Source organism: Pelobates fuscus, chromosome 3 (assembly GCF_036172605.1).
Source record: "Pelobates fuscus isolate aPelFus1 chromosome 3, aPelFus1.pri, whole genome shotgun sequence".
Taxonomy (NCBI): domain Eukaryota; kingdom Metazoa; phylum Chordata; class Amphibia; order Anura; family Pelobatidae; genus Pelobates; species Pelobates fuscus.
Genome location: NC_086319.1, coordinates 323,509,077 through 323,525,527, shown reverse-complemented (window position 1 = coordinate 323,525,527; position 16,451 = coordinate 323,509,077). Strand labels below are relative to the sequence as shown.

Here is a 16,451-nt window from a genome sequence, read left to right as displayed (position 1 = left end):
TTGGTGAAAACGACAACACAATATACACAAACCAACACAACTGAGCCACTAGTATAATGAAAAATGGAATGAGAAGGTAATTGAGTGAGATGTCAAGCAGCTAGTGAAGTATATTCTAAATATACTACGAAGGAAACATGGTGGGCAAGTGGTCGGGTTAGTGAAAATATATTAGTGTAGTATGTGAGAGGTTGCACAAAAAGGATTAACCCCTTAAGGACACATGACATGTGTGACATGTCATGATTCCCTTTTATTCCAGAAGTTTGGTCCTTAAGGGGTTAAATAAATGAATTAATAAATAAAAATAAATAAATAAATACAAATTAATGTACAAGTGACAAAACCCTTTCTATAATGAGAGATTATATACCTAAATTCCACATGAATATACTATAAAATATAGAAGCATGACTCTTCAGGTGATGTCAAATAAAAACAGACTGTTTTATTTTGTAGACACTATATAAAAACTTGAATCGATATTCAATTCATCAAACAAATTTTTTTAAAAGTGTGCGCACACTCAACATCAAAATAGTAATAAATATAAATAACAACACTGTGAAATATGAATACTTTATAAAACGATCAGAGTCCTTAGTTGATAAATGCTAAAGGAGTTCATAAAGTGATCAGAGTCCTTAGTTGATAAATGCTAAAGGAGTTCATAAAATGATCAGAGTCCTTAGTTGATAAATGCTAAAGGAGTTCATAAAGTGATCAGAGTCCTTAGTTGATAAATGCTAAAGGAGTTCATGAAGTGATCAGAGTCCTTAGTTGATAAATGCTAAAGGAGTACATAAAATGATCAGAGTCTTTAGTTGATAAATGCTAAAGGAGTACATAAAATGATCAGAGTCTTTAGTTGATAAATGCTAAAGGAGTTCATAAACTGATCAGAGTCCTTAGTTGATAAATGCTAAAGGAGTTCATAAAGTGATCAGAGTCCTTAGTTGATAAATGCTAAAGGAGTACATAAAATGATCAGAGTCTTTAGTTGATAAATGCTAAAGGAGTTCATAAAATGATCAGAGTCCTTAGTGATAAATGCTAAAGGAGTTCATAAAGTGATCAGAGTCCTTAGTTGATAAATGCTAAAGGAGTACATAAAATGATCAGAGTCTTTAGTTGATAAATGCTAAAGGAGTACATAAAATGATCAGAGTCTTTAGTTGATAGTAGTTAGTTAAAATGCAGCGTCTCTATTTTCTCTGTTGGCTGATTAGGTGGATGGAAGGCCTCTGAACGGGAATGAAGAATCGAAGAACACAGGTAAAGTTGGGTAAAGCACACATTTGCTGTATATAACAGACATTTGCTGTATGCAATGGAAAATGTTACCAACAAAATTCTGACACCCAAAATATGAATTACTAGATGTACATTATATATTGGTAAAATCCATTCACTGAAAATAACCTAATAATGAATAATAGCAAGTACAGAAAATTACTGGTTAAAATGAAAAATGAATGGTAAACTAAAGGTAAAGATGGTAAGCTTGTACCAGTCAAATAGATTGCTTATCTTCCAAGCTTCAGTCAATACCTAAAGTTTTTTGGGTAAGGTGAAATTGTTTTTTTTTCTCTTGACTGGTTAGGTAGATAGAAGGTATCTGTCACAGTACTGAAGGAAGAGTTGTATTATTATCTCCTGAAACACAGTAGAATACATTGACTAACAAGCAAGTAGCAACACACACCTGGTTTACAAAGTGTTTGTGGACCTGCTCAAATAAGTGTTCGAAAGGAAGTGGGGTATAGTTTTATAATAAAAATTAATTTCATACACAGAAAAAGTTCATTTCTAAGACAGTTTACAATAAAATTAGATCTTAATTGTTAATGACAGTTGGAAGAGAGTTGGAAGTGAAGCAGTTTAGAGAGTTTTGAGGAAACAGAGAGAAGAAATTGCATGAGAACAAGACGATGCGTCTTGCTGTAGCATTCATTATTGACTTAAACAGGGTGAGCTAGGAATGTTCAAAACCAATAAGAAGCAGCTTGTAGTAGTTGAGGCAGTGATTAAGGAATGGACGAGCATCCGATGTTAAGCAGGGGAGGATGCAAGCTATGTTGATAAGATGAAAGCAAATGATTTGTTAATTGGCTGCATGTGAGTAGTTTGGTGTCAAAGAGAATACCTGTCAGCAAGCAACGTTAATGGTAATGGGCTGGAGAGAGACAGACACATGTAGTCAAGTAATGCTTTCCATTTTGCAGAGATTGAGTTCGTGGAAGTGAGCTACCAACCAGTTAGAAATAGCAGTGAGACAAATGGAGACATGATTCAAGAGGAACTGAGAGAGATCAGATGAAAACTGCTTGTCATCAGCATAAACGTGATGCTGGAAACCATTGGAACTCATTAGTTTTTCAAGAGAGGCAGTATAGATTGAGAACAGTAAGGACCGAGAACAGAAACTTGTGGACCAAGGTAATGAAGGGTGAGAAGACAAAGTCTATAGACAACAGTGACAAAAGCAGCAGAAAGGTCATGAAGTATTAGAAGAAAGTAGTGACCCTTGGATCTTGCAGTAATTTAATCATTGATAACTTTGGTCAATGTTGTTTCAAGAGTGATGAGTGTTGAAACCAAACTGGGGTTACTCAACTAAAGAGTTACAGTCAAGGAAATTAGTCTTATATGCACAACTTTCTTTCTTGAGGATTGTGGAGTAGCAGTAAAGAGCTGTAGTTGTATGGGAAGATTGGGTGAAGGTTGGGCTTTTTTTTGTATTTTAGTTATGGTTGCATACTTAAAGGAAGCAGGAACAACACTATAGGAGAGGGAGAGATTCAATATTTTAGTAAGAGGCAGAACAACAGAAAGTTGCATGTTATGAAGATGTAAGGGAATAGCGTTAAGGACATCTATGATGGGGCATGAAGGCTGATGAAAGCACGCATTTGTTCTTCTGTACTGGTTGTGAGCTTAGGCTAAAAGAGAGAATGGGCAAAGTTTGGAGTTGTCAGGTGTGTAGGAGGTAGTATGGCAATGGGGCTAAGCAATATGTTTATAGGGTAAAATATATTTTTGGGTTCTTGGGAAAGTGTGGTTATTAGGGTTGAGGTGAAAAAGTATGAAAAGTTTAAATGAAGACATGAGTTCAATTCTAGATTCTTACAAGTTTGTTTGTTCTACTTTTCTTTCTGTGACATAAGACTTCAGGGAATTAATGTTTACACATATTATAGAGACTGTTAACAAGGAGCAGAAAACATCCCCACCAAAGGATTCATAAGTAACCCTGCCCATGTCTTCAGCTGAGAATGAGTTACATATGGACCTTCCGAAGAGGTTTCACCTTCTCAACCCGCATTTATACTAGTATCTCCAAACATTTGACATTGATGCTATAGATGTCAAAATTTAAAGGAAAGGAGAAACAGCACTGCAAAACGTAAGGTAAAATACATATTTGTGCTATTTTAATGTGTCTAATAAAACTATGCTTCCTAATTATAAAGGGACATGGTAGCAACAGCTTGGTAAAAAAATCTAATTAAATGTGCTAATAAAATTATTGAGCTAATAATAATTATCGGTCAGTTCTGTGTTTTTAATTTGGATCTGTTGGCCTCAAATGTAAAATTCATTTTGAATTCTTGACAATTCACACTTTATAGTGAAGAGAAAATCAGATTGCTAAAATAACCAATCTGTGTCCCAAAATTATGTATTTTTACTATCTCTGTTGCATTATTAATAGTGAATGGAAAGTTATAGTCCTCACTGAAGCAGCTCGATTTTATTGTGAGGTGTTTGAAGACTAACACTGGAGAGAGAAAACCCAAAAAGACATATTTTAAAAAGTGTTTTATTTTTTACCTTTTATTAAATTCTATGAGGAATTTCACTAGGAGTCCATTATAACTAAATATATATTTGCTTGTTTTTTTTTTTTTTTTACCTAACTAATTAATACTCCTCTTAATTTCACTACATTCATCATGCAACTTCTAATGCTGAAAGAACTACATACAGACAATCAGTCATTGCAATACATTCTAATACTCCCATCATTTTTCAGCTTAATGTCATTTAATGCTTAAATTTAGAATTTAGAATGTTTTGGTAGTGTGCATGGATGGAAGAATGGATCCACAGAGGTAGATAAGGACACATAAATATGTTTGGTCAAAGCAACAACTGAAGATAAGCATGTATCAGTATTTGGAGGATGGTCCACAGATTGCAATTTAGCTATGCATGATCCATGATTAAAATATCTCTTAAACACTGCCCATCGCTTATATAGAGCATTATCTATTAAACGTGTTTCTGTATAAGGCAAACAAAATGTCACTTGGCATATTGTACTCATTATACAATCTTTAGATATACATTTTAGAATCGAAAAATATAAAAGTATATATAGTTTAGGGTGTAATTATATTTTCCTCCCTTTCTCCATAATTTGTAAGAATAAATAAGGACATTCTTAGAGATATTTACTGAAGTGTTAATTGTTCGGAATGCAGAGTGACGTCAAAGTGGATTTTAAATTGTAGGTTAGAAGAGAAAAAGTGGAAAGTAAGCGGATTTGGAGACTTTTTTAAATCGTCTATTTTTGACTAAAATTTTAAATTCACTGTTCAAAGTTCACATTAAATTTCCAGCAGTTCACACTTTGTGTATGACACTGTCAGTGTTTAACTAGCAAATGCATTGCCTGGGTTTAATTATCTGGATATAGTTAACACTTTGACATGCAATTGTTCTTCATCAACACTATCCATACAATTAAAACATACAGGATTTAAATTACTAAACCAGAAATTTTAGAATCAGGGTAAATAGCACATTTGTGGTTTTCCTGATATGCAGATTTTTTTTTTCAGTTCTGTTATTTTTACCCAAATGTTGCTAGTCGATTGTGAATATATCAAAAATAGCTGGCACTATATAAATAATAAAATAATAATGATAATAATAATAATAATAATGTGAACAGACCATACGGTTTAGTGAAATAATCCCACTAGGTTACAGTAAATTATTATCTATAGTAATGCTTATTTTAAGAATAACTGAGGTCTTTGAAATGTTGTTTAATTGGCAAAGATATATATATATATATATATATATATATATATATATATATATATATTTCAAATAGATTTTTGTCATCAGATTCTGCAGATCACTTTAAAAAAAAAAAAAAGGTTTTGCTCATTTAAACAGTTTGCAGTGGATTCCGGTAATATTCTGCATACACAGTCTTTGAAGCTGTTGGTTAGATAGAAGTTGTATATTTGCAGATGTTATACACCAGTATATTTAAAAATATATTTAAATCATTGGTAAATGATTACCAATGTAATCTGGCTTTTGTGTCCAACCCCAATTCAACGTTCTTTTCTTTAAAAAAAAAAACTGTATAAGAGACATGTTTTATTAACATGAACAAAATATATACGATAGAAATGAGAAAGCAATGTAAGTGATCATTTTAAAAGTAGGGGTTTACACAGTCATATAATCTTATGATTTGACTTTAAATAAGAATCTTGTATTAAAATTACAACAGGTTGGATGCAAATGTGAAATCACTATCCTAGAGTCTTAATGTATATAAAATAATTAGCAAACTAGGGTTAATAGTTTTTTATCTGTCATCATATTACCTGTGCAACAGTTCCTGCTAGTGGTTCTCCCTTATAACACTATATATAATGTATGTTAGTATATATGTTTGTAAGATTTTTTTTTCTCTCACACTTAGCCCTCAATTTAACATGTTGTCTAAATGATTTAATACTGTTGGAAAAATGTCCCAAAAATTTCCGAATAATGTATCTACAAAAATTCCCATAGACTTTAATGGTGACTTTTGTAGATAAATCACTTGAAAACTTTTCTGACAGTATTGGAACGTTTAGAAAGCTCAGTTGGGGCTTGCTTGACCCCTTAAGGATCAACCTTCTGGAATAAAAAGGAATCATGACGTGTCACACATGTCATGTGTCCTTAAGGGGTTAAGAACACGACATGTGTGACATGTCACGATTCCCTTTTATTCCAGAAGTTTGGTCCTTAAGGGGTTAAATGCTGTGTTTTGTTTCATTTCTAATCTAAATTTGACTGGGTAGTAATTCCCATGCACTGCAGGAATCCACTTTTTTTTTTTAAAGTAAACATATAAATTAAATATATTTAATCCTTAAAAATTACAAGCTCCTCTTCTGTTTAGGGAGGAATAATTAGCAATGTGCACTCCATACCATCTAATTAAGAATGGTATCAAGGAGGAAGTATCATTTCTTATTGTCCCTAGTAGTAACTCACAGTAACAATGTAAACTGAACAGAAAATAAAAATTGTCTTGATTGAGAATAGAGTATTGCTTTTATTATTCCATTCATTAACCCCTTGGTGATGACTAATGTACAGCATATGTTGCAGCCACATAGTGATTTTGCACTGTACCATTACCAGTTTCCTGATGATTGAGATAGTAAAGCATAATGGCTACTGCTGTTCATTAATAGCAAAATAACAAAACATCTAAACATTAATGTAACAAAAGGCATAAAATCACAAGGACAACGCTCTCCAAACGTGGCATTGTAGACTATATCATGATTCCTCTAATCAGTATCGTCCAAAATAAAAAACGAAATTCATCTGAATACTATCCCTTCATATATGGATAACCAGGATTAATTGAAAGCAGTCATAAATTGAGCAAATTAAAAAAAAATAAAAAATTCCAAGTAGAAATATAAATAAATTGTCTTTAAAGGGTCTATTCTTAAATAGCACACTTACTAAACAATATATGTAAATTTCTGTATTGTATACCATTCTGTTTATAATACTTTTTTACTTATCTCAATAAAAAATAGATTGACAAAAAAATATATAGCACACTTCAAAACTAGTGATGCCGGCGAACATAGCATTGTTCGGTCCGCCCTCTATTCGTCATGGTAGTGGGAGGGCCTGGGAGGGAGGGTCTGCTGCTGATTGGCTGGAATGTGTCTGCTGACTGTGAGGTACAGGGTCAAAGTTTACTCAATGATGACGAATAGGGGGCGGACCGAACATCGCGCGTGTTCGCGACCGTGAACACGCTATGTTTGCCGGCGAACGGTTCCCGGCGAACTGTTCGGGACATCACTATTCAAAACATGATAATGAGAAAAGTGTAAAATAATTGTGGAAACTCCTAGAAAAAAAATCCCCGAATTGCTTTTATCGTTGATCCATAGAAATAGGCAAAAACCTCAGTCATTAAGGGGTTAATATGCACTATGTATCTTGATTTATTTTGATTTATATATATATCTTCACTTAAATGGTAACTGTCACTTCCTGTGCTTTTTAATGTTATGTCTACTAATCCATTATGTTTAACAAATATTTATAAGTGAAGTATGAACTTTAAAATTAAATTGTATTTATTATTTAACCTACAGCTGGGCATTGTTAAAGCCTTGTCCTTTAAACCTGTCAGTCAGCATGGAGAAAGCTTACAGAGAATAGGAGGAAGAAAACAATGTTTCTAAGTGATGAGTCCACAATATAGTTATTGAAGACCATGATAAAGGGCAGGAGGCAGTATGCCCTGGGTGACAGCAAAGATGGGCCGATACACACAGCACCTTCTCCTCACACTATAAGTGATTGTAGCATGGCCAAGTGGGATCACAGCAGAGGATCTCTATATCCCTTTCCACGGTTTTGTAAGTAAACTCCAAACGGAGTGCCACGATTTGAGGGTGCTGTAATATGACCGAATGTCTCTCTGGCCTCTCACTTTGCAAGAACTCAGAACTCTAATTATACGTGGGGTACAGTATAATGCAGATCCTCTGCTGCAGTCCTGCTCGGTCTCACTACAATAGTGTTAACTGAGGATGGGGGGCAGGGGGGAGACTGACATTAAAGGAGGTTAAGAGACACACAAGAAAGTAAAGAGTTTATGAGAGACACTCAAGAGGTCTAAAACACACAAGAGAGTAAACAGGGGCAGTATGTACATGAAGGGGTTGAGCAGGTACAGGGAGAAACAAAGGGGGGGGGGGGCGTGGGAAGGCAAAAAAAGGAAACTGTTTAATTTCTGTCCTGGTTGACAAATAACTTAGATACACCTCTGGTGAGGACTGATGAGCTGACAAAATTAGCTAAATGCCATATCACACAGGATGGGATGACAACCTAAATATCCGTGGCAACTAGCAAACAAGTAGGTGAAATTTTGATTTAAAACAAAAAAAAACTATATTATGTGTTTTTTTCCACCAGATCACTTTGCTTTCTGTTAAAGTCCAGTGATGACCTCAGGAAATCAAACATCAGTGGTGGAATTCATCCTTTTGGGACTCTCCAGTCAGCCAAACATGCAGGTCATATTGTTTGTGGTTTTTCTTTTATGTTACATTGTATCATTAACCGGTAATGTTATCATTATTTGGATAAGTTGGGTGAGCCACCGTCTTCACACCCCCATGTATTTCTTCTTGAGTAATTTATCCTTTTTGGACATTTGGTATACATCTAGCATAGTTCCCAAAATGCTGGTAAACTTTCTATCTGCAAAAAAGAGTATTTCTTACGGGGGTTGTTTTAGCCAATTATTTATTCATCTTTCTTTAGGGGGTACAGAATGCTATATTTTGCTAGTGATGGCCTATGATCGGTATGCGGCAATCTGCAGTCCATTACAGTACACAAATCTAATGCATCCGGTTCTGTGCATTAAAATGGCTGCCGGCTCCTGGATGGGAGGCTTTATAAACTCCATAATTCATACTGGTTTTGCATTACGTTTGCCATTCTGTGGCCCTAATATAATTAAGCATTTTTTCTGTGAGGTGCCTTCAGTGTTGGAGCTGGCTTGTATGGATGTCTCACTCAATAAAACAGTTATTTTCTTTTGTGTTATTTTGGTTGTTATAGTCCCCTTTTTTCTTATCATCGTTACCTATGTCTACATTATCTCAAACATTCTAAAGATTGCAACTGCGCATGGAAGGAAGAAGGCTTTCTCGACTTGTGCTTCACATATCATTGTTGTGATCTTATTTTATGGCACCATCATATTTATTTACATGAGACCTGGACAAATTCATGTTGTCAATGAAGACAAAATGGCCACCTTATTTTACAGTGTTATTACCCCAATGCTGAATCCTCTCATCTACACCTTGAGAAACAAAGATGTTAAAGGAGCCTTGGTGGAAACTATCAAAAAGAAAACAGTTGCTCAGGGAATCTAAAGTAGTAATAGACAACATTAAAACATCAATGAGTTTTTTTTTTTTGTGAGCTGGGAAGGCGCACGTACGCTCCAGGAGGGGAGGAGACCGTCATCACCGCTAAATTGGAAGACTGGTGTCAAATTAACTCCAAAGTTGCTTTCAAGATCCGGACTTAATGTCCTGCAAGGCCTTTGCCATACAATCTGATATCATCTGAATTGGGGAGCTAACAGCCACGTGAAGATTAAAGGATCCCTTTCTAAGAAGAAAGGAAAAAAAAAAGAAAAAGCTGCACCACGCGCCCAAGTTTATTTGGGAGAGATGGTTATCAAGTAACTCTATGCCAGTATCAGCTAAAACTCCAAAACCTGTGTGTATCAAGCTGCCTCTTTTACCTGCTTCCTTGCTAAAGCGTCCCATAGCTGGAAAAATCGAGCAGACTCTGATGGTCCGTGAGTAACAAGCTTATTTGTATTATTTTATAGTTTTTGGCCATGGGCCTTTAAGGGATTATATCTTGCTGAAAAGTCTGATAAGAAAGACTGGGCTTTGACTTTTTTTGAAGGGGTCGGGGATTTTTATTTTTATTTTTTTAATTGTTTGCTGTAGGGAGGTCTGCGCCTCTTAAACCATGGAGTTAACAAGGTGGGCTGACAGCTAACCTAATAATATGGCTTCCCGGCATTGTACTTAAGTCCATACCAGTTAAACATGGTTTTAATACTTTAAATCTTAGACAACACTTGCACTGTTTAATTGACTTAACTAAAAGATATCTCCATGGGAATATTTCTAAACAGTTCCAGGACGCTGGTCGATCATTTCCTATTATACCAAAATTACAGACCACTGCAGAACAACTCCCAGTCTGATCTACAAACTTGGTTTATTTTGAACCCTCCATTGTTCAGAATCTGTATGTGAAGAACTAATCTTCTTACACAAATAACAAGATATTATCCTAAACCAATAAACATCTGCAAAGACTAATTCTGATTTTAGAGTATATTTGACTGCTGGCTTGTTCTTGCTGGAACAGTCCTGAAACAGTTCTATTTCTTTATTTCTAATTTTTTTGTATTATTATTTCTTATTGTTGAACCTGTTATAATATAATTTTTCCTTAATAAGATGTCTTCTAAACGTACACAAGACATGAAAAATACTACTAAAATAGAGAAGAAAAAACAAAAACAGGAAAAACGATTATCTGCCTTTTTTATACCACAAACACCTGCTGACGGTGATGACAGATCTTTTTCTGAGATCCCTATTCAACTTCCTCAGACTAACACTGACCAGGAAACTACTGCAAACTCGATTACTCCTGACTTTTTAAAACAATGTCTAGAATCAACGGTTAGTGATATTCTAAAGAAAATAAACCTGAAGTTCACAGATGTAAAAAAAGACATATTTGGCATTAACCAAATAATTCAAACTATAGAAAAACAAGAAGAAGCATGGGTTATGCAAGTTCAAACATTAAAAGAGTCACAATATGATATGAAAACCAAAATTCCCCATTTAGAAGAAAAACTTGCATATCTGGAAGACAGATCACGTAGATCAAACTTACGATTTAGGAATATTCCAGAAGATGTCCCTACATAAAAACTAAGGGAGTTTCTATTCAAATTATTTGTATTGCTCTAACTGCCCAAAGACCTTCATGTCAGACAAGCCAAACTGATTTCCCACGTGACGTAATAGTTGCGTTTCATTCTTATAATTTTAAGAATTCCATTTTATATACTGTTAGAACCACTAAGATAACTGAAGAAAAAATTAAGTTATTAAGTTATCAGAGTTCTACAGGATGTCTCATATCGAAAAAGTCAGAAAAAAGATCTTTTGCTCCTATCTTTCCATTGTTAAAACAACACAATTTAAAATTGAAATGGGGATATCCTACTACCTTTAGAAATCTTTATAAAGACACTTGGAACACCTTTGATAATTATGAAAAGATCACAACTCGGCTAGAAGAAAACAAGATCATGTAGACTGCTATTCCAGAAAAGTCTTCAGTCAATATGAATAATCTTAAAACTTAAATAATAGGACATACTCTACAGTGATGGAATCTTTTGCAAAGCGGGTGGAAGCAAGGAAGAAATAAAAAAGAGAGGGGGAAGAAAGAAGAAATTAAAATGAAAGTGAAGAGAGAAAAAAGGGAAAAGGGGGAAGAAGGAGTGGTGAACTGGTTTTATAAAGAGGTGAAAGAGAATGGAAGAATAGAGGGAGGAAAAGGAAAGAGAATGGAAAAGGTGGAAAAAGAAGGAAGGATTGGCAAAAAAAATTGAAATTTTAACTTATCGTCTAATTTTTATTTATTTTTGTGTATTTTATTTTATTTATTTATGAATTTTTGTAAAAAATTTTTTATATCTATATGTTTTTTTGACACATCATATGCACTCATGCCACAAAATTACGCGAATCATTATTGAAGGTCTTTTGGATTTCCTACAACCTCATAATATGGTTCACGATATTGTTTATTGTTTAATGTGATATATAATTAATTATCACATTGTTTTATTACTTGTGTAGGCTTAAATCAAGATAATAACTTTTTTAAGGTTTAGTTAATAGTAATATTGTATAAATCCAGAATTTAATGTAGTGCTTAGAGAGACACGATCACTGATGATTCACCTCTAATGGAAGGACCGAAAAGAAAAAATAATAAAAAGAAGGTGTTTGAGATGCACCAGTAGAAATAAAAAGACGAGGAAGATAATTAAGGGAAAGTGAATAAGGAATTAATCTAATTAATTAACACAATGCTTTATCTTATCTATATAAGATATAATAGGAATGTTCCTCACAGAATCAAAGCACATATATGTTTTTTTTTTATTTATTCATTTATTTACATAATTTCATTTGTTCTTTTCTTTTTTTTTCTCTTTCATTTTTTTTTCTCCTCCCACCCTCTCTCTGGTGCAGAAGAATCTATATTAGCAGAATTTAAGGTTAATCTACATCTGTTTAATTACTTACAATAGCCATATATTACATTATATTTTGGGTAAGCAGAGAAGAATTTGAATTATAAAGGTTTATAGGACATATAAATTATCTAACTTCTTGGCATAATTATTAGGTACACCTTAGAGATACTTAGTATAATTAATGGCTTTTGATGGCTATGATTAACTAAAGTATTAGGATACTAGTCTTGATCGGGTATTATGTGTTATATTTTTGTGTATATTTTTTATTTATTTTTTACGGTCTCCTCCCTATGAGTACCAGATGGTACTGAGATATTGGGCTCTTCAATGATCCTTATGAACATAGGTATCAATCCATTGATGCCTTGGTTTTTATACTGCTAGGTCACTTAGGTTTGTTTGACCTAGATTTATTTTGTTTTATGTTGTATGAATGTATGAATGTTTGGACCATCCTGAAAATGTTGATAATGTTCTTAATGAAGGTTAAATGTTTACGTTAATATGTATCAATGCACAGCGCTTGAACTCACCCACCATAAGGAGTTTTTTTTATACAATACTATACTCAAGGAAAAAGCACATATTATCTTTATCCAAGAAACCCACTGGAAAATAGATAATAAACAACTATGGAACTATAAGAAATACCCACTGGTTTATAGAGCTTCTCTTAAAGATGAAAAGAAAAGGGGAGTTGCAATTATAGTCTCTAGCTTCTTTTCAAACTTACACATCAGATAACAGATTTGGCAGGAAGGTTTATAATCTTGGTATGCCAAATCAATGGTTAATATTATACTCTAGTAAATATTTACTTACCTAATCTATCTCCCGTAAATTGCCCTACTAAAATATTAACTCAAGTTGACGTATACGTAAAGGCATATTAATATCCGCAGGAGATTTTAATTGTACATCAGACCCAAAAATTGATAAAAGGTTATCAGCCCATCAGGTCTTGGATAAAAGAATTATTAAACAATTGGCTGCTTTAAATATATTATGTAAATGTAATGATTTATATGATTGCTGGTGTTTATTTCATCCAAAGAATAAAGATTTTACCCATACTTCTAAAGTACATGGTTCCTCTGCTAGATTAGATATGTGTATGGGTGACTTAAAATTGGTTGGGGCTCTGAAAGATATCTATATTAAAGGAAACACTTGGTCTGACCATGATTTCTTAATTCTAAAATTAAAGGTACAGATTCACAAAATTTCTCCCCCCTGGAAATTAAGTCAGAAAATTATATATTCAAAAGAGAATATATTACAAAAATGTCCAAACTAATTTTTAAAGAAAATTATACAAATGATATGTCAAAAGATATCTTCTGGTGTACATTTAAATCTGTGATTAGAGGCTATTGGATAAAACTAGCCAGCCAGGAACAAAAACAGAATCCTTCTAAATTATCAGATTTATATCTGACTTTTAAATTTATCAGCCAAAGCTAAGCTTGATCAGTCTCCAGAACTTTTAATAATGCTTTAAAACCAGCAAGAACAAATTAATCAATTGTTAAAAATAAAAACGGATGACAAGAGGGAAGCAAAAACAGACATGTAATATTAGACGACAGAAAGCCTGGGAGGCCGCAGGACACAGGAGATACCTAGCGAATAGCTAGGAACATGCTCCAGCGAACATATATCCAAACTGCAAACACAAACACGGAACGCATGATACTGACATCTAGGAAGAAAGATAGAGGGAGAGAGGTAAAAGGGATGGGGGGGAAGAAGAAAAAGATAGGGAGAGCGTACCATAAGACGGGGCCCCGAGGCATAACCACACATGGGGTTAGAACCAGATAACCCCAATTATCCAGACAGAAGGTGCCCAACAACCTGAACACAGGTACACAAATTAGATTAGGGGAATTGCAACGATACGAATAATGGGATGAGGGGAAGCTGGCAAAAGCATTGAACCCCTACCGACTGAAATTGAGGCCTGCGAGCCCAAAAGATCTTGATGTCATGTTAAATGAATGGATATATAATATTACACACGAGGCCTGCGCGTCTCCATACTGACCTTGCATGCTTATACACATATGCATTTTTGTCAATAAATATCATATTTACAAAAAAAATAAAATAAATAAAAACGGAACACAATTTTCATAAATTGCGGATTAAATACTATTATAGAAATAATAAAGTCAGTAAGTACCTCACTGAAAAACCGAAGAAGATTAAGGCAGATAAAAAAAATATGTAAACTTGTAGTATCAGGTAAAATTATTCACTCACCAGATAAAATAGGGAACTCTTTTAAAAAGCATTATAAATATCTGTATAATCTATCATCTAACACTTCTACTGCTAGAATAGAAGAACATCTAAGACAAAGTAATATCTCTAAACTCTCAGAGGAACAACTAGATCTACTAAATCAAGAAATAAAAATTTTGGAAGTAGAAAAAGCCATTGACAACTTGGATAATATAAAGCGCCTGATCCTGATGGTTACCCTAATAATTTTTATAAAATGTTTGAAAAAGATGCGGCACGAAATATGACATTAGCTTTTAATGAACTAGCATCTAATAGAAAAGCCTCTAAGGAGCTTTTAGAAGCTAATATCATACCAATTCCTAAACAGGGTAAAGATCCCATGGAAATTGTTAATTATCGACCAATTTCGTTGATGAATGTAGACGTTAAATTGTATGCGTCAATTTTAGCAAATAGATTTTTACATTATGATCAGATTGGGTTTATACTGGGGAGAACTTCATGTAATAATTCTTGAAGAATGATAGACATTTTAGTCTTGGCTGGGAAGCAGGGTTTTCCCCTTCTTACTCTGTCGATCGATGCCAGAGTGGGCATAGGAATTTCGACAGAGTGGGATAGGAATATTTAGAAAATACTTTAATTGCCTTAGGTTTCAAAGGATGGATTTTAGATGCAGTGATGGCCTTATACACAGTTCCTACAGCTAGGATTATAGGATGTGACTTTTGTGCAGACTGGTTTTGACTATTTAATGGTACAAGACAAGGTTGTCCGCTTTCTCCCTTGCTATACATTTTATCGATAGAGACCCTAGAAAGTAATATAATAAACAATAATTTAATAAATGGTATCAAGATTAATTTGGATGAAATAAAATTGTGTTTTTACGCTGACAATGTGTTCATTACGATTACTAATCCCAATATTTCTTTGCCTACCCTCATGGAGGAATTTAACAATTATAGTATGGTTTCCAATTATAAATTAAATATTAGTAAAACAATTGTTATGTCCAAAAACATAAGGGAAGAAGTACTATCTAATTTAAAAATAAAGTTTAAATTTGATGGACAAAACAATAATTTTTGTATATAGGGGTTACTATAACTGCTAAGATAAAAAATATTATGGAGGTAAACTTCTGGAAGTTTAAAAGAATTGTTCTAAAAGAATGGAGACCCCATAAAATATATTGGTAGCTTATTTAAAGCTTATCTAATGCCAAAATGGACGTACCTATTTCATATCATACCTTAAACTATTCATAAAAGCTGGCTAGATTTACTACAGACAAGCTTTTCACATTTTATCTGGCGTGGGAAAAAAACAAGTCTTAACTCCATCACATTGTCAAAGCTGGTTATCAGGGCGGAGTAGGTTATCCCCTGATAAGAGAAGTGTACTTAGAAAACATGCTCGCTCATATATATAAATTGCAATTACAAAACTCTAAACAAGCACCATGGTATAAAATAGAATCTTGCACATCTAAAATCATGAATCTCACCACTTTACTTTGGCAAGATACTATGGTTAACCCTACTACCCTTTCAGTGGATACCTCAATTACCCTACAACAGATTTTAAGTCAATGGAAAATGATTTAAAAAGAACTAAGATTAACTAATAAAGTATACGGGGGAGCATCTATTACTTCATTATAGAAAATAATATCTGACCTTAATCTATCCAATTGGAATAGAACTCAAAACTTAGTTATTAATAACTTATGTATCAACAATGAAATGTTATCCTTTAATAAGAAATCTACCAAATTGGAGATCTCTAATCAAGATGTTTTTTCCTAATTACGAATTAAAAGCTTTCTGTTGATACTTAGTAATAAAGAAGAAAGTCCAAAAGTAGATAAATGTCAGCGCTGTGCAATAGCCCCAAATAAGTGTTTGTGGGGAAGCTGGGTATTGAGATAAATGTGTATGATTTCCACCTCCACAGCGGTGGTTTAGGAAATTAGGAGTATTCTGTGTAAACTTTGTATCCAACAGAAGTGATCACAGTAACG

General features: G+C 33.7%; 1 protein-coding gene across 1 annotated transcript; it reads left to right on the top strand.

Moving 5' to 3' along the window:
* Window positions 1–8,285: 8,285 nt before the first annotated feature.
* LOC134601795 (olfactory receptor 2G3-like) lies at window positions 8,286–9,230 on the top strand. Its single transcript, XM_063446294.1, has one exon. It carries the CDS (start codon window positions 8,286–8,288, stop codon window positions 9,228–9,230), a length of 945 nt encoding a protein of 314 aa, XP_063302364.1.
* Window positions 9,231–16,451: the final 7,221 nt, after the last annotated feature.